Source organism: Pseudorca crassidens, chromosome 1 (assembly GCF_039906515.1).
Source record: "Pseudorca crassidens isolate mPseCra1 chromosome 1, mPseCra1.hap1, whole genome shotgun sequence".
Lineage (NCBI taxonomy): Eukaryota > Metazoa > Chordata > Mammalia > Artiodactyla > Delphinidae > Pseudorca > Pseudorca crassidens.
This window is the reverse complement of record NC_090296.1, coordinates 175171364-175193499: the sequence shown is the minus strand read 5'-3', so window position 1 is coordinate 175193499 and position 22136 is coordinate 175171364. Positions and strand designations below refer to the sequence as shown.

The following is a 22136-nucleotide window of genomic DNA, read 5'->3' as shown; positions in this document are numbered from 1 at the left end:
GAGATGAGGAGATGCTGGTCAAAGGTTACAAACTTCCAGTTTGAAGACGAATAAGTTCCGAGGATCTAATGTGCAGCATAGTGACTATTGTTATAATACTATATTTAAAAAAATAATAATAATAATACTATATTGTATACTTGAAATCTGCTGAGAGAATAGATCTTAAATGTCACACCACACACACACAAAAAGGCATCTATATAAAGTGATGGCTTTGTTAATTAACTTGATTGTGGTAATCATCTCACAATGTCTATGTATATTAAATCATGACGTGGTACACCCTACATACGTACAATTTTTCTGTGTCAATCACACCTCAAAAAAGCTGGAAAAAAATTTAAAAAGAAAAAAAAAAGAGTGGAGTCAGGGAGATCAGTTGACACGGCCCGGAGTTCAAGGCTCTGCTTGCATCTGGTTTCCAGGGTGAATGAGGGACGGTACCTGGGGCTCAGCTTCACAGTGAGAGACGCCAAAAGAGAGTAGGTGGAAGTCAGCAAGAGGTGATAGAGGCGAACCCACAGCAAACTTCACCTCCTTGGATTAGTCACCTCTTCATCATCCATCTCCCCACATAACTCATGATTCTTAAAATCAACATGTCTCAAAATAAATGCCTTCTCTACCCTACCAACCTCCAGGAAAATAAACTTTTTTTTTCTTTTCTTTTCTTTTCTTTTTAGTAAAACACTCACTGTTCATCCCTCTCTTAGCATAGAAGTCCATTTGACAGTGACATTCTCAGGCCAGCCTAGGTGGGACTTCTGCAAAGAAGCCCCCTGATTGCTGGGAACTGATCTCAGACATGGAGAAAGAGATCCCTCCGCCTCCCCCTCCCCCTCCTGCACAGAGCCTAAAGGAAGCTGTGGACGGTGCAGTTTGCCATGTTTTGTTTTTTGTTTTTTTTGTGGTACGCGGGCCTCTCACTGCTGTGGCCTCTCCCGTTGCGGAGCACAGGCTCCGGATGCGCAGGCTCAGCGGCCGTGGCTCACGGGCCCAGCCGCTCCGCAGCATGTGGGATCTTCCCGGACCGGGGCATGAACCCGCGTCCCCTGCATCGGCAGGCGGACTCTCAACCACTGCGCCACCAGGGAAACCCTGCCATGTTGTTGTATGGCCTAAGCCTACTCTAAACATCCTCTGGAGGTGCCAGCCCATGAGTTCAGCGAGGCCATGCCTACCTAGAGCTCTAGGCAGGGTGGTATCCACCAGGCAGCTGGAGCCATGTTAATTACAGGGCCAAAAGGTTGGGCCGAAGGCGTGCATGAGGCTTCTGTATTAGACATTCCATATTTCATGTGGACGAGTTTGATCCTTTAAGCTCCGAAAACACCCAGAGGGCAAACTGTCAGCACCGCGCACAAGAATTTTGCCCTGAACAAAATGACCTTTGACCTCTTAACTGGTTTCATATTCTCCGGGTCTCCGCGTACATATTCCTCGGTCGGTCACTCTCAACATCTTAAATGTATTTATTTGCTGGTGGGGTTGGCCCTCTCTGGCCAACAGCCACTGATTAACATCTAGTCTGCAAACCATGTAGAAATGTAATCCTTAACAAAATGGGGAAGTTCCGAGCAAGCCAACACACTGTATTGATTTGCAAACTTCAGCCCACAGTGAGCATCTTTTCTCACTAAACTCCGGCTGTCTGTCTTCCGTGAGGCTCCATGGAGACTCAAAGGGTCAAGCCAGGACTCTCTCTTTGTCACATGTCACAGACATTAAATTCAGTGGCTGATGGGAGCAAAGCACGGTGCTAAGACGTCCTCGGACAGGAATGGGACTTTTTGTTTAAGATGTGAAATCAAGGTGACATCTTCCATCAGAGGTATCTTTTTCTAGATATCAAACATGGTTTTCTCAGCAGTAAGTAAACCAAAGCAGCATTTCTCTTACGTGTTAAGACTTACAGGGTAGGCTTTTCTGTCTTTTACTGTCAAGGCTGAGAACAGATACGCCAGCACTCACACGGTCTAGGACGGGCCCTTGGGGACAAGCTTCTCTGTGTCTTTGGGTAACTCAGATATGCCCCTCCATCTTCTGTTTCCCAGGTCGTGACAGTGAGGAAACACGGGCCAGCTATGTACCTCCGAGGACCTCGGAGATGGAAAAAGTGGATTGATACATGCCTCTTTCTTTCCTCCTCTCCTTTCACCTCGGTCCAGCCAGCTGGCTATGAGAGTGGACATCCTGCCAGCTCTTCTATCTGTCGTAATGGAAAGCAGACACCTAATCCCCAACCCTCTTCTTAGACTCTGCTGCCATTGAAAACCTGTACCTTCATCAGAGCTGCTGGTGACGAGTCCAGCAGGCTGGCAGAGGTGTTTTGCTTTCTCTTCCCCATCTTTGAATGGGTGAGCTAAGGAGCAGAGGGGCGGGCTTGCTCTGGAATCTCTAAAGAAACTTTGCAGAAAATCTAATCCCCAAACTGGAGAGTCAGCCTCGGATGGAATCAGGGACGCAGTGAATTAAGCTCCAAGCCCCATGCCTTAACATCGCCACCCGTCACAGGTCAGGAGCCCAAGTGGCAGCTCCAGGCCCCCGATCCAATTAAGACAGTAAGGTCCTCTCTTCTGGTTACAAGCAGAGGACTGAGCCTCAGAACCCGCTCCACCAGTGAACCAGATCTGCATTCCCAATTTAATTGTTCTCAGGCCCTCTCATCTCCCCAGAGAGGCTGTAAACCTCTTAAGGGAAGGGTTGACTTCACTTATAGCTGGATTAGATGCTCACTTGCTTGGTATAATTTGGGGGAAGCTGAGAGAGGGCTGTTTCTCACCCAGATATATCCTGCTACTCACCAGCTAGAGCCTCTGAAATTCCATTCCAAAGCACTGTCACATGGGTAAAATGCTGTCCTGGAAATGCCCTCATTTATACCCAATTAAGAAGGGCAGACTCAAGGGTCTCCATCATTGCCTTACACTCCACCATCACAGAAAGGGCCTAAGGAGCACGAAGGTGGAAAAAGGGCTCCGTCCCTGCCCTGCTCACAGGAAGCCATCTCGTCCACCTGCCTCAATACATGCATCATAAAGTGAAAAACTCACTCCCAGCGTGCCTTGCAGTCCAAGAAACCCAAGTCACCCAGTGAGATTAGGGGCCGTGTCTAAGACTGCCCTGGGCGCGGGTAAAGAATTTCTTCATTCCCTTCTTTCTTTCATCAATACCTGGGTATCAGAGTACGCAGCAGCCAGTGAGACCAAACGCAGTCACTTAAGGCCTGATGCCAATAAAGACAAGATCAGAGACCCCAGCTTCACAGCACGGCTAACCCTGGAGAGGGAGGGGTCGGGACCCTTTCCCCGCCCAAGCCGTATCCTTCTCCAGGGGAACTGTCAGCTACTATTTTTTGACAAAAGACGAGCAGGAGATGTGATGATGAAAACAAGGGGTTGGAGTGAAACAAGGAAGGGGCCCTGAGCCAAGGAAGGCAGGAGGCCTCTTGCAGCTCAAAAAGGCAAGAGAACAGATCCTCCCCTAGAGCCACTGACAAGGAGCCCACCCCGTGACCCCGTGACCTCATGATCCTGTAACTTAAGCTGGTGAAACTGACTTCAGACTTGGACCTCCAGAAGTGAGTGGTAAACCAGCAAGGCTGCCGTAGTTTGTTACAGCAGCAGGAAGAAAATGATACAAATGTTGGCTTCCTAGAGGCACCGGACCTGAGGTTCCCCAAGAATTTGCCTGGGAGACAAAGCTGTGTTGCTGTTGCTGTGGACCAGTTACCAGGCCTTGGGGGAACTTCAAACGCATCCTGTCGGCCTCACACACCCCCAACCCCTTCTCCCCACCCAGAACTCAGTCAGATTGGAGGCCGCTGTGTCCAATGAGGGATTTCAATTTCTCCTCTGAGAAAGGGACCGATCTAGGTTCAAAGCAGTTCATTGCACAGTCGTTTGTGAATCAAACGAAATGTGCTGCTTGTGTCTTACGAGCCCGGCACCGAGCTGAGCACAAGGGGCTGGCTGCCCCTCACGGGCTAAGCCCCCATCGGGGGGCCCGCTGTGCACCCAGGGGGTTCCGTCTCAGCAAACCCCCTCACCAGATGTGTGACCTTGGGTGTTCCTCAGCCTCTCCACCCTACCTTTTTCTCTGCCATAAAATGAGGAGGATACTCTTCTCACTGGACTTGGCTTTTCTGGGAACCGGGCTTTGGAAGCCCTGAGCACCGTGCCTTCCATACAGGGTGTGTGCAACACAAAGGCAGCTCTCATTTCTCTGTGGTTTGACGGGCCCTGGGCCTTGGTAGGGAGCCAGCGTGTACTATAGCCTCCAGGCCACGTTCTCACCCTCGTTCCTCTCATTGTCCAGTCCACGTGAGTCCCGAGGGCCAGACAGAACAAGTGACCAGCCCCCCTGTCCTTCTGGGAGGCCCCCATGGTTCCAGGCCGCTGTCAGTGGTCCTCGGGTCTTCAGAAGAGTGAACGCAATGGGTTGACCGCTGGGAAGCTGGGTATTCTCTGAAGGAGGCCGAGCTTAAGGCCACCAGGGAGCCCTGAAAAGTTCCAGGTGAAGGACGGGGGGTTCATGCACTCACCACTCAAGTTCACAGAAGACAGGTCCGCTCTGGGCCTGCCGTGGAGAACTCGAGTCAGGATTTCTGACTCAATGTCACAGGCTGTCAACGAGGGAGTCCAGGCAGCTTCAGCTCAGAGCTGGCAGTGACCGTGGACGGGGCTGCGGCCGAGGAAGCTGCTGTGTTCAGAGACGCCTGCTTTACAAGATGCCCAGCAGCTGTCCTGTCCAGCTGTTAGAGGCCAGCCCGACAAAGGGGGGGAGCAAACCTCCCAATACCGAGAAGGAGAGGGTGGCCGCATTCACCAGGTGGATTTTACTTAACGACCCCTCTCAATTCATAAGATGGAGTTGTAATGACCCCCAAAAAGCACACGCTGTACCCAAGCCCCCGCTCCACCCGCCCCATACCTGGGGCCACCAGATTCAAAAAAACGATTCCAGACCAACTATTCAAAAGACTAGACCACACATGGCCCATTCAACAGCATCCCCCCCAAATCTTGTTTCTTCTGCTTCTTTAAAATAAAAAAGTGGGAAAAAAGTAAAACTTAACTTTAAAAATTTGAGGGGTATTTTACAAGTTTGGTTAAGAAGTATTAACTAATCCTATAATCAGAAAAAAGCAAACAAAAAAACAAAGAAAATAGCAAAACTTTCACTTTCTGGAAATGTCCACTGGCTTCTCCTCCAAAACAGTTAGACCAGATTGGCTGATGTCTTGGTCGACTACCTGGTAGTCTGGGCATCGAGCCGACCCCATCCGGATCCTTCTGCAGGGGGGTCCCCGTCAGGTCAATGCACTGAATTAGGAGCCGGTGCCAGGGGCTGGTTTGCCCTGTCACCACCCTGCATCCCTCATTTGCACAAGGCTGGGCCCACAGCTGCTTCCCTAGGAATCAGCAGCTCCCCTCCAGGTATTTGCAGGCCTTGGGGCTGCTGCTGGGCCCTGGAAGCATGGCGGAGTGCTTTGTACTGCACGTCGTTTGTTTAGCCTGAGACAGGGAGGGTGCCCGCTCTCCAAATCCCCACTCCAAACTGTGCACACAGACATGACAGGGGATTGAAAAAGCGCACCGCAAACAATGTGTCTAATGTACCAGGATCCCCTGCAAAGAAGGTCAAGGGTGACGGAGGAACAGCCCAGAGAAACCGGAATCCGGACAGAGCACCCCAAAAGGAACAGCTCTGGGGGAACATTGATCTATTTCCTCTGCTGATCCTCCTCTCCTGAGAGAGAGAGAGAGAGAGAGAACGCAAGGAAAAAGAAAGGCTGGACGCTGGCTATCTCCCTAGAATGGGCTATAAGCAATTCAGGCAGACTTTCTTTACACAATGGATGAGTGAAATATGAATCACACTGCCAACATCAGCAGGACAAGCAAGCCCTGTGTGTTCCGCTCAAGAGGGGCCTGGACACATTGCGGAAAGAGCAGGGAATCCGCAGGCTGGGACACTAACTCCTGTCCCAGGGTGACAGTCACAAAATACAAGTTAATTTGTGTTTTGCAAGATAGTACTAAGGGCAGATGAGAGTGGGACGACCCCAGCCCATCTGGAACCTCATTACAGCCTGCTCAAGATTCTAACCAGGGCTGTGAGGACGTCTTTCCTAATAAAGGGTGTTCTCCAAAAGAAGTTTAAAAATCCAATGGAATCATGGCATTTTTCTTCTCACATGGGTCTTAGACAGCGTGTCTTCTAATGATGTAAAGAGCCCACCCCCAGAGAAATCAAACAAAAGTCCCCAGATAACCCTGTTTGTTAGTGGTACAGCCAGGAATAAAAACCCAAGTTCCCAGACTCCTAAGACAGTGGTGGTCAGACGTTTCAGATGATCAGTGAATTTCTCTGAATTCTGGGGTTTTCCCTTTATTGGGTTTTTGCAAAGAAGTGCAGACAAGTCCCAGTCTGAGGGTGTGTTCACACCAACATGAGAAAGATGGAATAAGCGAAAATGAAAACGTTTTTCAGAAGCTCATTTCATTTGAAAGTGCAGAAAGGGGTTAGTGTATTACTCAGCTATTTTGGATCATGGTTAAAATTTCTGCTCTGTGGATAAAACAATAAAATGCTGTCGTTCAAAGGTTGTCTTTTTGTGATTTTTAAATTTTTAATTAAAAAAAATTTTTTTAATCTCTGCTTAGCTTGGAAATGGAAGGGAATTTCTCTACAGAGGAGTCAGCAATGCCTGCTGTCCAGGAAGGATCACAAGAATGGTTTGAGGATGTGGGGTGGATTTGGGGTTGAGGACAGGGGGATAGTACACAGAAGAACGTGGAATCATAATGCTTCTAAGTCTCTGTAAGGTCAGTGGGACAATTCACCATTGTGAGGAACATATCAGATGTGGGAAATGGATGGCATGTGAGTTTCTGAGTTTGAATTTTGTGAACAGGTGTTTTACTGAATTCGGATCCGACATGCATTACCTGGGAAGAATTTGCTCCTTTCACACAGTTTCTAGACATAGGAAATACTAAAATGATGTCCTGCGATGAGGACTCAGCTTTAAAAATAATTCTAAACGCTTAAAAAATGGTTTAGAAAATAGACATTGCTCTCAGAAGGCAGGTTCTGAGTGTCCCCACTTGTGTCACACCTTCTGCTTGCATGGAGACCAACCCAGGGGCCCAACCTCACCACAGTTCACGTTGTTTTTTTCAAAGGGGAATAACCTGTAAATGTCACCAGACTGAGACGCTGGAACCTTGGTTTCTCTATTTCCTAATCTGCTTTTTTTTAATTAAAAAAAAAGTTTTTAAATGGACTTCAACCTAGATCCTCAACAGGTATTATGTGTTGCATCAATGAAAGAAGTGTTTTCATTCAGAATTTTTACATCATGAACGTTCATAAATGGCAAAACTGTTCAACAGCTATGTAGTTTGTTTTTTTCCTATTATGTTGGCTTTTAAAATGTTTTTAAGAAATATTCCAAATCTTCACATATATTCCCATGGATGTGCTAAGTGCAGCTATTTCAAAAGCGAGGCAGAAGAGATGGAAAATTAATCAGGAGTACAATTTACTCAAGAATATTGGAGCAGCATTTTAGATCTACAATCTTGTTGTTTTTCTAGAGGAAACCCTCTCTCCTGTGGCTGTTCTAGTGTGTCTTTTTTCTTTTAAGTGAAGAAAAAAAGAAAGAACAAAACTATTGAAGCCATGAAAACATACGACAACATTCGAAAGGAGAAACTGGAGAATAGTTACATAGTTTTTTTTAAATCTTTTGCATCATCCTCCAAAAATATCTTAGAATGTAAAATCCACGTACAGAATGACAAACTGGCATTTGTCTGAGGCAGGAATGGGATCAAATGTGCCACTATCGCTATAGCACCTAAACCAAAATGTAGCTGGAGTGTTGAGTTTGGGATTTTGCTGCGTGTGCCCCCCACCCCTGCCCGCCCTTCTCCTACCCCCAAGAATGTGAAGAATTTGAACTCCTGTTCTTAAGGTGAAAGGGCATTCGCTCAAATCTGTATGAAGGAAAAAAGTGGCAAATCCTGAAACATTGGAACTCTCCAGTAACAGCGCCCAAGTTTAAGATGGCAACAGACGACCCCTGCCTTGGGTGTTTCACAAGTAACCAGAAACCGCATCCGAATTAGGAGCCAGTCAGATCTTCATTTGCATCTCAGTAATCCTCTACTTCTTTATTTCAACATTGAGCTTTAGGCTTGAAATATTTGCTAAGAAAGCAGAGAGGCGATTAACAGAGATTTTTTCAGATGTGTGCCAGCGTTACACATTCTGTCAACAGAGTAAAAGGAAACTATACAGCGTAGGTTACAAAATGGTTATTTCATGTTTCGCAAACATTCCAATCAACCCTTCACTGTGATGTTATTCAATTCAACAGTAGAAAAGCAAAACAGACGTGAAGCCCAGCTCCTTTCCATCTTGCAGAGATCCAGCAACTGCAAATCCGCCCGAGAATCCGCCGAGATTTCCCAACGAGGAAATCTTCCTGTTTCTCCTGCTAGAAGATCGTCTCCTTGAGGCTAGACAAGGAGGAGGGAACGGCAGCTCAGAGAGGACCACAGAACCTACTCCAGCCTGGGCATGCCTTCCTCTGGGCTGCATCCCATAAGCCCCAAAGATCCCCAGTTTCCCAAATGAACTGATGTTGACTATCTGGGGTTTGCCTTATCTCCTAGTGAATAACTGAACAACTTTGGGCTTTGTTATTTTGTTTTGTTTTGTTTAAACTCCTTTTGCTTCAATTAGCTAGAGCTACCAGATTTTAGAAGAGCTTGGCCGCCACTCTTGATACCATGTTATGTGGTTGTTTTTAAATCTTTTAACTTATTATCTTTTTATATTATTATTCCAACAGACTGCATGAAAGGCAGTGATCACTAACACAGAACACAACAGGTGCTAACATTCAGCCCGGTTGCTCTCAGAACCCGGGCTGTCGGGCCCGAGCCGCTGACATGCACGCGGGTAGCTCATACACTGCTACCCTCATAGCACAGGCTGCAGGAGAAGTGACAAAGGACAGATGCTCTTGTACCCTTAGAAGCTATTTAATAAATATCATTGAGGAACAAAAAGGAAAAACAAAATCAGCCCTGTGGAGCACAACCGCCTTAGGTCAACTGAACGTCATCTAGTTTATTCAACCAAAAATTGAGAGAGAAGGAAAATATTAAAACGGAAACACACACACACAAAAAAAGCAGTTCTTAACACTAGCAGGAAATAAATTTGTACAACCATTCAGTCTGTATAATATGATGAAATAAATCTACAACTTCTCTTACTTTGGTGCTTTGAATTATACATACAAACGACAATTACAGGGACTTGTTCACAAAGCATGGAGGCCTAGGAAAGTCTAACTGAACCCTCCATGGCAATCTGGGAGTGTAACGCGTTGCCCGGAGTGATAGAATTTCCTACGCAGAGGCCCACAGCTTTGAACGAATGATTCGCCTACAACATATTTCTTTTTTTTTTTCCTTTTTTTTTTTTTTTTTCTTTTAATGCACCAAACTGTGACCAGGAAAAGGAAACAAAACTGGTAGTTTGTCCATTTGGATATCAGAACTAGTTTCTTCTTAATTTCCACACTTTATTTTCTTCCATCGTCCTTAAAATGCATGGCGTCCTTCGTGCCTTCCTGACAGAGGCGATAAAGTCTTCTTCTTCCAATGTACAGTATTTCTTACAATATAAGTTATATGCAACGTTTAGCGACTTTTTTTTTTTTCACAGCACTAGAGAGACCCTGTTCAATAGGGAATATGAGTCTGAATGGCTTATTCACAAATGGTATCCAGATTCAGGGAGTGAGAACACAGACACCACAGCGGGCTCCTCTGTCCAAGTGGCAAACATCGTGTTGCTTTCTGCCTGCAAAAACATATAGATCCATCGGGTTTCGGTTTCATGATACTGCTCCTGCAAAAATGCACGTAGAAGGGGCTGGAGGGACTCTCGCCTGGAGATCTTTGAGCATCGAGCAGGGACCCTAACCCATGGCGGTGACCATACTGGAAGGGTGGTGAGGTCCGAAGGAGAGGCTGGAGGGCGGGTGCATCGGCGTGGGCGTGGTCAGCATGTGGCTGGAGTGGCTGAAGGGTGAGATGTGACTGAGGGAAGACATGTGTCTGGAGAGGGCGGCAGGGTTGAACGAGCTGCTCTTGGGGAAGTCCTCCAGCGTGTCGTGCACCTTTTTGCACTTTTTGGATTTGCTAGACATTTTTCGGTTTCTGGTCTGGATGCCTTCCTTCTTCATAGTCAGGGGTCTGTTAATCTAAACAGAGATCAATTTTTTTTTTTTTTTTTTTACTTTATTTGGCTGGCTCTGAAATAGTGCAGACTTTCACACCCCAACCCGGGTTCCTCTGACTGCCCCAGATCGGGGATCTGCTTTCAGGGGGCCCCTTCCTCCCCACCTTCCTGCCTCCTTCCCAGGGACCCAGAGTCCTGCAGGCTAGGCTTCTGCGGCGGGGGTCTGTCAGCCTCTATCAATTTCAGAAACCCAGAGGCCATAGGTAAGGTGTTCCAAGCAGGGCTTATTCATTACATTCATCTGCACCAATCATTTGGGGGAAAGTTTGCCTCAGGGAACTTTCTGTCTCCGAGGACCATATTCTAGAGACCCACCCAAGATGGTTGTATTTCTCTGCTAACTAAAATATAATAATAACTTGTCTTCTTCCATTAGAATGACCTTAGACTACTTCATGAGCATGGAGGCAATGGAGGGGTTTTCAAGGGGGGAAATAATATCTTGTCTACTGGTCCAAAATCTGTGTTAGGACTGTGCAAGGCAATCGATCTTAAGTGTCTGTCTCTGCCTTGAGAAGCTAGGACTGCTTCCCTCTTCAAAGTCATGTCTGGTTGTCTCTCTTCTGACAAACTTCTCTAAACAAGAGGTGCTGTAAAATCTTCCCCTGAAATGTGTAAGTTCTGGGGTCATAATTTAATACAAAGTGTCTTTCCGAAACATAAGCTCTTGCCCACGTCACAGCCACGGTGATGATTGAAAGTTGCAATTTCTACCTGGTCCTGACTGTCCACTTCTTACTAGACAAACAGCGAAACAGCCAATCCATGAGAATTTAATATCCACTTACGGGGTACAAAGCCCTGTGCTAGCCTGAAAGCACTCTCCTGCTAAAAATCAAAGACCAGGCCTGAAATTGAGTAAAGAGACAGAGGCAAGCTCTAGTCTTCCATCCCGTCCCCGGGGCAGCAGACCATCGCTCTCTTTCTGATAAGCCTCATGTGTTTTGTTTTGAATACACATTTGTTTTAGGAGGGTGGGGAGAAGAATCAAGAGAGGGGACTTGACAAAGCAAACTGAGATCATTCCCCACGAGGAGTCAGAATCAGATTGACCTCAATAGCGGCCATCTGCCCCGTAGAGCAAACCAACCACACATCTGGCCGTGTTTCTGGGGAAATGGGCAAAGGGACTCAGAGAGGGAAGGTCAGGGTCTCAGTCACTCCTGACTGCTTGGGAAACAAACAACTCCTTCCTCCAGGGTCCTCAAGGGTGGAGGAAGAGAAGATTTCATGGCTCTAGGACCTGCCTGTTTGCTCCAAAGGCTAGAAAGGGATAGTTAAGGAAGAAAGAATCTAGCAGCCAAGAAGGCCAGGCTCCGACAACACTACTGGTAGCAGCAAACCCACAGCTTCCTGGGCCTGAGCTGGTCACCCGGAGAGGGGTACAGAACCACTCCGTGGGACGGACATCTGCCTTCCCCCTTGTGCAGGAAGGCCACGTGAGTGACGACAGAGGACCTAAAAGGTCATTGCCCAAAGAACATCTCAGGGTTCCTTCCTCAAAGTCATAATCAAGATAAAGATGCAGCCTACAGAGGCGATAGGAATCTACTGTCACATCGAATCTCCGCCAAGATACTGCCTAGACACATGGCTCTTTACGCTGATATCTAGATATACAGAGCCAGGCATCTAAATATAATATCTAGTTACACAGATAGACACACAAAGCCAGATAACTAGTCGCAACACTGATACTGAGATAGGTAGTTATCTACACACCTAGATAAGAAAACAGGAACTAACTTAGGTCGTGCATGGTATCTCGATGGGCAGAACAAAACACAACAAGAGGAGAATGTTAATAGATTATTATCTCTTATTGTTAAATACACAACAAATCCGCCTCCTTCTGTGAATTCTTACTAAACCAGAGAAGGCAGAAGATCGGCTCTGGTGGATGAGCACGCTTCTATCTCCCAGCCACTGGGGCCCAACCATGAAGTCGGGAGCTAATTTAGAATAGGGTGGGAGTGAGGAGTGAAGAAGGTTCCTTGACCTGTCTTTGATTTAATGAGAAATTCGTATTCTTCAGAAACAGATATTTTTTTAGATTGGACACAATTGAGAGCCTATCTCACTGCGGCTGAGTAGTCAAAGGAATTTATAGCTCGTTCGTTTCTCATAATTCCTATACTTCTGTGGAAATAGGAAAGAAGTATATATACACACACAATTCATTACTTTGAACAGAACTTTGGTACATTCTAAAATGAGAAGGTGCTTACTCTCCTCTGTTCCCTATTAGTCCTGAGGTTTACTGATCTCCCCGCAAGGCCTTTCGCAATTCAGAAATCCATGCTGGCCCTTCTACTTCATCAGCCATGTTCCTTACTTCTCTGAGTCATCATTTCTTCAAGTAAAAGGGAAATCAAAATAATTTCTGCCCTATCTACATCATGGGACTCTTTGAGGCTCACATGTAATCAAGTAACATGAAAGTTCTTTGCAAAACCATACATTACAACCCCCAAATCATTTGATCGGCTGTACCAACCACTGGGTAGCTCATAAACCTGAAAGGCCCCAAATCTTCCAGATTTTAATCACAAATCTGCTTCTCTCCACGGCAGTGAGTAAGGAAATTCCCCAAAGTGAAAACGGGCCTGGGGTTTCATTGCTGATAAATGTACACAGACCACAGTCTGAGGATGTGTGGGAGAGAAACGATGGATTGTAGTAAGAGCCCCGTTCCGTCAGCGCCGGGCCCCTCCTCTCGAGAGCGGACGGCATATGGGCAGGGAGGTGAGTGTTACGGGGGTCCCCAGGAATCAAATCAACTCATTCCCAAGAAGCACAAAAGGACTAGCTGCTGGGGTCACCCTGGGAAGTTCTCCTGTGGTTCAAAAACGCTAACCAAAAAAGCTTCCTCCCCAATTCCCAGGTGTTTTGGGGTAAGATGCGTTGACTGGCAGAATGGTTCTGAGCAAAGCCCTCCGCCTTTCCCCATTCGCTCCCAGACATTACCAAAATCAGACTGGTCAAGAGACTTCAGGAGAACCGGACAGAGCCAGAGAGATGATGTGAGAGAGACAGGGAAAGACAGACAGAGACAGACAGACAGAGACAAAATTCTTTCTCTGGGATCAACATAAACTTCTGGCCTCATAAGGGTCATGGCCTGTCAGCCAGAGTTGTTGCAGGGAAAAAAAAAAAAAAAAGCTGAAAAATTTTTTTAAAGGTAAACATATTGCAAAATGGGAGGACCCCCAAATTGAAAGATTAAAAATGACACAGCCAAACCCATGTGACTGACTGACAATTATCATTCTGCTAATGTGACCTAGAAGGAGAAAAGCATTCTTTTCCCTGGTAAGGATAACCTCCGTCGGCTGCTTTGCAAGAGTTCTCCTGGTGAGGACAAACTCAGCAGATGAAATCTCTCATCTCGCATCTTTTATTCAGAGAATCCGTTTAAAATTCACCAAGGCTCTTTACCCCTCAGTAACTGAATCGCCCTGAACTCCTGTGCCGTGCATTACAATCCTATTTACCTTTCTCTTTTCACTGGCTCATTCTCTTTTTTTTTTTTTGCAAAACGTTTAAAAACTCAAGGAAACATCAAAATATGACTGGTGACTTTGGTTTTTCCAAGAGAAAGATTTTTCTCCCCTTAAAAACCCAGACCAGGCCCACCATGCGTACTGTTTCCAATACAAACTAAGGGGCTGGGTCCTCTGCTTCAGAGTCTTCAATCTCAGCAAGGCTACGCTGTGCCGAGTCCCTTCCTACACTGGGTCCTATTGCAGTGCCTTTTCTGAGCCTTGTCATTGGGCGATTCAAATGGATAACCAACAAGGACCTACTGTAGAGCACAGGGAACTCTACTCAGTATTCTGTAATAACCTAGATGGATGAAGAATCTGAAAAAGAATAGATATAGTATAGGTATAACTGAACCACTTTTGCTGTACACCTGAAACTAACACAACATTGTAAATCAACTATACTCCAGTAAAATTCTTTTTTTAAAAACTCAGAAAGGGGACCAGGGAAGGGGGATGCTGGGCACTGGGCCTCATCCGAAGGGGGCCATTCCGGGAGGAGGGGCGGGTCCCCGGGACACTTACATTGTGCAGCTTGTAGTACAGCCCGCAGGCATTGCAGACAGGGTCTCCATTGGCATTTCTTCTCCAGAGAGTCGTGGTTGTGGTTTGACAGTTTGCACAGGACGTACCTGCCCTTCTTGCTGCTGACTGGGGAGCGGGAAGAGAGGGGAGGATAAAAATTAAAACAAGTGTTAAATGGGTTTGCAGAGCTACGGAGACCAACTCAAAAAAAATTATCACTGAAATCAAAACTAGCAAGTGGCCCACATGAAAGTAATAAAGATCCCCAAAACCTGAATCTAGAAGAAACATGAAGCCAATCCACTGGCATAGGAGCAGGTCAGACCATAGTCCGGTGGTCAGCACACAGCCTGCTGTCCCGGGGAAGGATTCGGGAGGAGGAGAAAGCCGACATCACCTCACCGACATAACGAGCCCCCCTCCCTCCCCCCAAAGTTTTCCAGATGTTTCATTTTTATGGGTAGCAATTTTGAATTAACCAGACTCGTTTGGGTACCAGGCTCTCAGTGGCTTCCTCTGCCAGGCCTACAGGCGGTCTTTTTCAAGAGCAACTGCCCAGAAAAGCAGTTCTCAACAAGGATACTGGTCATCACAATAGACCAACAGCCGAGGAAGAACAAACCCAAGCATCAAAAGCGCTTTCTAGATCCCAAATAAAGAAACGCTGGATGATAAGGAGGGCAGAGTGCTGACAGAATGAGAGAACGTCTGCACATGTGTGGCTGGCACACACGGGATGGGCCACGGAGAAAGCACCAAGCCAGACATCCTAACTGAACAAGACCTCAGCCAACTTGCAGGCATCCTAACTGTGCACGGCCCACGCTTTCAGATTTGGTCACTCGTGGTGACAGCCATCTTCAGGTGGCTTTCAGTTAGTGAGACAAACTGAGAGGAACAAGGAATTTTGCAATCCACCAGGAACACTGGACCCGCTCCTAACTTCATTTCATTTCACCCTCTTGAAAGTAGGTGCTTCCTATCTGCTGTTCACAGAGCAAAATGGTTACAGGTCAGATGTCAGCCCCAAGCTGAATTTTCATTATTTGATTGTGTCACTGCCCTCATTTCCTTTAAAAGGGAGATTTTTCTTTCACTTTTCGACGCACTTAAATGTAGAAGGGGACTATTTCCTATGTCCATACGTTAAAAAAGAAAACTTAAGCTCAAAAACTTTTGAAAGGAAATGAGGTTGGGTCACTTGTAACCATATATCTCTCATCTCCTCACACCCCCTTGCAACATAAAAAGAAAATTTCAACTGCAAAATTATTTCGGTCCCTGGGACTCAAAAATATTATCAAAGGCAAGAGAAGGAGTAAGAATTCAGCTGGTGGGCTTCCCTGGTGGCACAGTGGTTGAGAGTCCGCCTGCCGATGCAGGGGACGCTGGTTCGTGCCCCGGTCCGGGAAGATGCCACATGCCGCGGAGTGGCTGGGCCCGTGAGCCATGGCCGCTGAGCCTGCGCGTCCGGAGCCTGTGCTCCGCAACGGGAGAGGCCACAACAGTGAGAGGCCCGCGTACCGCAAAAAAAAAAAAAAAGAATTCATCTGGTCTTTATCTGTGATCAAGAAAACTCTGGCATGGTTATGAAAGCACAGAACGAAAGGACAGGGATCAGGGTGTGCTTTTCCCTCAGTATTTTATCCAGCAAGAAGTTGGGCCAAACACCCGAAGAGGTCGGATGTTGAAAACCCACTGGCAATTCTGAATGAACCAAGCTGATTCCTTTCCTTTCAAAGCTACTCAATTGTTCCACGGAGATGCTGCCCCTTCCCAGAGGTTTAAATAGCAGAGCTGTGGCTTTTTTCGTTTGTTTGTTTGTTTTTAGTAATTCTTAGTTTCTGCGTCCTGAGGAACTAGAAAGGAAAAACAGCTCTTCTCCCTCATAACTGAGAAGGTTCTACTTTTGAGTTGTCCATTTGGAAAATAATTCACCGCAGTCCAAGGGTGCTGTCTCTTATCCCACATGCCTCTGGTCCACCTGCCTTTATGAAACGTGATAATTTAAGACTTAACCATTGCTCTTGTGTACTCTTGGGAGGAAAACGATATATGAAATTGGTGCTTAAGGATTTTGACAACTACATGATCATGTGATTATTATTATAGTCCTGGACTGGTCTTCCCCCTTTAAAAGAAATACCTGGATATAATAGACTAATATCTACGCAAGTGCCAGATTTCCCGGCCCAACAACTGAGAAGGGATGGTACAAGTGCTCAATGCCAACCGATAAAATAAGAGTTCCAAATAACCACGCTCATGGTGCAGCCCTTTGCAGTGTATTGAAGGTAACATGAATCCAAACAGGCTTAGACTTTATGAGGATTTATACAGAACCTCTAAAAGTCACAGTTTGGGTCACTAGCAGAAGACAAAGTACATTAATAAAGCAAGCTAGTTGTGAGACTTATGAAAATCTTGCAACACTAGGAAAACAATTCTATGGGTCTTCCCTTCTATTTCCTGCACGAGTTCATTCAGTGTTAGATATGCATCTATGGAAGAGCTGACTACACAGAGGGGGCGGGCGGGGTGGTCTTCAGCAAGTCTGCAAGTGTGCAAAAGCAGCAAACTGGAGAGACAGAGCAGGGAAGGAGGAACAGGAAATATAGGAAAGAACAAAAAGAAAGTTCTAGATATTCAGAAGTCAAATATATCTAAGGGCTAAAAAGATACGTATATATATCCTGAATGGGCCCCGAGTATCTCTCTGGAGCATGTGAATTCTATGGAACTAAAAATAAAAAAACACCCGGAAGAGATGAGTAAGAAAGAGAAGGCAGCTTCACATGTGATGGCGAAGAAACTCTAGAGTTAAAAGTAATTATTACTCAGAGTTCTAGAGATTTCTTATGAAAGGTGAATGAAGACAAAATTATGTAGAATGGAAGTCCAGCCCTCCTGCACAATCTACCCAGACAGAAGAAACCCCAAGAAAATGTCAAATGTACTCTTGCTTATCAACCAGACAACTGCGGGGTCACACACTTCACTGCTCTCTTTTTCCTTCTTTACTTTTACATTAAAAAAAAAAAAGTCCAATTATAATGGTACCATGACTTATTTTAACAAGAAGTTTTTTGTTGTTAGTTTTCTTTCTTTTGTTTTCCTTTCCTTTTCTTTTTTTCTCTTTTTTTTTTTTTTTTTTCCCTAAGGCCAGGTTTTGAGTGATTCAGAACATTCTTTTGTGGTGCGATCATATTCATTCTGTGCTAACATCTCCAGCCATTTTTTTTTTTTTTCAAACACGTCTTGTTCTGATCCGTTCAAACATCTTGATGTTTAAGTTGGGGAAGCTGAGTTGTTGTTTATGAGTTATCTCCAGAGCTCAGATATCCGGCAGCTTTTTCCTAGGAAGTTAGCTTTGCACATGAGAGAAAGGAAAAAAAAAAAGTACCAAAGAGCATGGGGACAAGTCGGGGGAAGGTTGAGAGAGCTGGAGAAAGGGGCAAAGATCAGAAAGAATAAAGCCTAGAGACCTAGGATTGCCAAAAATTAAAGTCACGTGGGCGCTGCCATCCCTAGACAGATTTTCCTTCTTCTGAAGAGGATGTGAAAGGTGTTGATTTGCACTAACATCGGATGGAGAAGACAAATAATTCTTTAAAAAGAATGCAGAGGATTTGGGAAGGGTCCACCTTAGAATCTGAGGGATGCGGCTTCATCCATTAATTTGCATGGGGAAATTCCCCTCCTCCCCTCTCTCCTTGGTGAATCACCACAAAAAGCATTTTGATCTCTTGAGTGTGGTTACAGTTATCATTTGCCAAGCCTGCTTTTATTTGTCTGTTACATACACTTGCTATTCAATCTGGCCTGAGATTCCAAAGACAAGTTTGCAAATGAACCTCTCAGGCTAGTTTTCCTTATAAATGCTTGCCAGGGCCAGGTTTTCTCAAGTATTCCTAGGGGTCAAGAGGTTTAAGAAGGGGACAAAGAGGGGGGAGAGAGGAAACTATCACCCGACCGGCAGGAGTTCAAAGGGAAAATAAGACCAGACACTAGGGGAGACCAAGAAGCAGGACAGGAATCGCACAGTTCTCCCCGCAGGAATTACCTGTGGCAATTCCTCAATTCTTCGGACCAAGGAAGAAGAAAAACTCCACTGAGCCCAATGGCCGCTGTTTGTGAAGTTCAGTTAATTAGCCCTGGCCCATGAGATCTCATCCGTGTCACTAAGGCAACCCTGAGACTGTAATTACTTCCTAGGAGCCCACTTGTATGACTTCAGAAACAAGTTCTGGGTGGCACCTGGGACACTCCATCCCCGTACTGAATTCCTCTGTGAAACCGTGACTATCAATGCATCTTAAATCAGTCACCCTGGTCCTGTGAAAGCAATCATTCTATCAGTGAAGACGTTTAAGATTTGATAACCCAGACGTGAGCATCCTTAAAAATGTGATAAGTGACTTAAGAACCATGGAGGGGGAGAGAGGCGGGGGCGGGGGGCCCTTTCTGTATATGTAATTTGCAAAAAAGAAAACAAAGAAGAAAAAAGAAAACTATCCCAAGCGAGCTGATTTTGAGCCGTCCTGCCAATTTCCAGCAGAAGCCCTTCTTCCTGAAGAGAGGAACTTAAAGACACAAAACGGAGAGTGTCGGGCCAGTGCTTCCCTAGGACAACTCACCAGCCTTCGCTTGGGTTTGATGAGGGGCCGGTTCTGTCCGTTCATCTTGTGGTAGAGCCCACAGGCGTTGCACAGGTAATGCCCTGTTCCATCTCGACGCCACAGCGGGGTGGACGTTGCCCCACAGTTCACACACTCCCTGCCTTCTGAAAACAAGATCACACATAAGTCACTTATGGAAGGAAGACACACAGAAAAGCTGTCAGCGGAATTAGGCAATGAAAGTTCAATGGAGAACTTCTTCTCTATCTCTTTTTTCCTCTTTTGGGGAACTTGCCCAGCTCCCTTGAAGGTGGCTCCTGAGTTGAAAAGAGTTACTGTGTGACACTTTCATGGCCTAACCATTCCCCGTGGACACACACACACACAGCTCCCAGCCCAAGAAACAGCACAGGAATCAGTAGCAGCAGAACCTCGTCCTGGGCCTGCCTGACTTGACGGGGAAGGTCAGGCAGAGCCAAGGAGGAAGGCGAATTTCAACTTGAAACAGTTCCCTGAGAAAACCCTGAGCCCCGGTCGATGGCGAAAGCACAACATTCCATTCGCTTCCCTCGGACGAAAACAAAGATGATCCATTATCGTCACCAGCTCTGTCTATGCGGATTGATTAAATAATGAAGATTAGGATGGGGCCAAAGGAGAGATTCATCGATAGCTCGATGGAGAAACAGATAATCAACAGATGAACAGATGGATCAATCGGCTGATTGATTTTAGCGCCGAGGGCCTTAGATTTTACTTCCAATAAAACTGTAAAATGTCCCCGGCTGCCAAGAAATAGATGAAGACCCAGCAGGGTCCACTCATTCGTTCCCCCATCATCTTTTTTACTCTCTAGAAAAAACCCAAGGTTTTCTGTGGTTTTCCAGCCACTGAGACCCCAGTCTGAAGGTTGGAGGGAAACGCAGAGCAATCTGGAAGGCAAGGAAGCTGGAGATGGGGAGGGAGGGAAACAGAACGAGGGGAAGCGCTGGGAGGGGCAGAGTCAGGAGAAGGGGCCAGTTTATGGGGGGAGGGCAGGGGGGAGGCCCTTGGGTTGTGGCTCATTAACCAAGACTTGCCTGCAGTCGCTCTTTTTCCCAAAAAAACAAACAAACAAAATCAACAGAAAACCGGCCAGGCCGGGTTGAAACAGCACTCACTCCTGGGGCTGGAGAGTGACGGGGACCCACCTCGAGAGCGAAAGCCCCGGGAGAGAATCCCTCCAGATACCATTTTAGGAGGAGGGGAGTTTGCTCACAGAGTTCTTCTCAACTTCCCCGAGAGGAAGAAGGACTGGACGGTTTCTGGGAGAACCTGCCCCGCTCCTGGGGGGCCTCGTTCTCCTGGCGAGGACGCACCAGCCTCACTGCCAACCGAGAGGGACCCAGGAGGAGCCCCCAACCCTGCAGGGCCAGTGGCTTCAGCAGAGCTGGTGCCCCCCAGAAGAGGAGTCAGGAAAGGGTCTTTAGGGTGCTGGGAAGGGGCTCGGGGATGGTAGGGGAGAAAGACGAGCCCCTACTAGTTGTTTTAAGAGATTAATCAGCTGACCCCAAGCTACCAGGAAGACGGGGTGGAGGAAGGGAACCCGCAGGCAGGACGCTTGGGAATCTTGACTCCCCACGAGGAGGGCAAGGCCAGCCCAGGGCCCGGGGACCCCCAGACCAAGTATGAGGGTGGCAAGGAATTTACACCCCTGAGCCTGGGCTTTTCTCCAGGGACAGGCTCTCAAAAAAAAAAAAAAAAAAGTTAAGGAGTTGAGAGATTTCAATTTCTTGCTCCAAATTCCAAAAGTTCTTAACCCGGGGTCTACAGAGAGCCTTCCAAGCACCCCTGAGATTATCCACAGAAATGTGGCCCTCATGGGCCAGGAGCATTTGCTAGGCATCCAGCAGCTCTGAGTAGGCTCTGGGCTGAATCACATCCAGGTTCCTCTGCTTTGGGGTCACAAGCCTTCGGGACGTGGCTGCTGAAGGTGGGAGAGGCACGGGGGGAGGAGAGGGCGAGTGGGTGAGGAGGTGTGGCCGCAGGCATAGCCAGGGCCCCCGCAGTGCTCGTGCCCCCGGTGGGCGCTGTGTCAGCCTCTTCTGGGGACACTGGCCAGGCCTGGCACGCTCCCCATCCTGTGCAGACAGGGGCCTCGGGCTCCCAGCCGTTTTGTCCCAGACCTCTGGGGGTTTTCTCGGGCTCCCAGTCCCCTGCATCCCCAGCAGCTCGGGCTGGACTGCCCCGCTCCTGGGCACCTGGGCCAGGGGATCTCCCTGCCTGACACGATTAGTCTGATTTCCTTTCCTTTGTCAGCCAGTGGGGAGAATAACAGCTTCCTTTTCCGAGGGACCTTGAAAGCCAGCAACAGTTGCTTCTCCAGCAATTGCACATTAGAGCAATTTTCTGTCTTGATTCACTCGGCAAGTTTGTGATTGCCTTGCGTGGCTTTTTCTTATTTTATTTTATTTTTTTTCTCTCCTTGTTGCCTCTCATCTGTGACTTCAGCAAACAAGCAGTTTTCCTAACGGAGGCCCTGACTGTCTCCTGCTTTCTTTCTCCTCGCTCACCGCCTGCTGTGAGCTGCTCAGACAGACACCTCGCTCTTAGGTGACAACCACAGCGCCGGGAGGCCTCCTCACGCTCAACAGCCATTTTCAAACACCCCTTGGCCTCCGACTGAAATCCTGAAACTGAGGCCGGACTGAAGGAGTAGGGAGGCTGCAGAGAAAAAGGGGGAGCTGGATGCCCACGGTGGAGGGGGTGGGAGCTAAGAAATGGTCCCCCCCCCACACACACACGAAAGGCTTGGTGTCTTGTTTGCAAAGACACATCTCAGCCCGGACAGCCCGGGCGTTAAAAAAGCAATAGGTGCTCTAAACCACAACTCAACCGTTTCTCCTAAATGCGACAACCCTCCCTTCTCTGGGCTCCTCCTTCAGACGATAGCAAAGAAGAGGTTAAAGAAAAAAAAAAAAAACAGAAAAGCAACCACTAAAACCAAGAGAATCCCCTTCTCAGGAATTCCCACTCCTTCCACCCTCTTCACGGAGCCTCGAAACCTGCCCTGCGCGCTCCACGTTCCCGAAAGTCCCAGCTCCCTCGCCGCCCAATTGTGTTGCTCTGGGTTTTT

The 22136-nt window shown here is 47.1% G+C and overlaps 1 protein-coding gene across 6 annotated transcripts in view; it reads right to left on the bottom strand.

Annotated features, from left to right (window-relative positions):
- Nucleotides 1-8159: 8159 nt before the first annotated feature.
- The window catches only part of GATA3 (GATA binding protein 3), a 29422-nt gene continuing 15445 nt past the window's right edge, over nt 8160-22136 (bottom strand). For 4 of the 6 annotated variants that reach the window (XM_067700949.1, XM_067700969.1, XM_067700940.1 and 1 more), the window contains exons 4-6: nt 19040-19185; nt 14403-14528; nt 9126-10294 (exon numbers count right to left, since the gene is read on the bottom strand). In XM_067700949.1, the coding sequence (XP_067557050.1) occupies nt 10010-10294; nt 14403-14528; nt 19040-19185 (557 nt within the window). In that variant the 3' untranslated portion in view covers nt 9126-10009. Of the gene's footprint in view, nt 8535-9125; nt 10295-14402; nt 14529-19039; nt 19186-22136 lie in introns of those variants that run through there. The other 2 variants (XM_067700986.1, XM_067700977.1) reach the window with 2 other exon arrangements.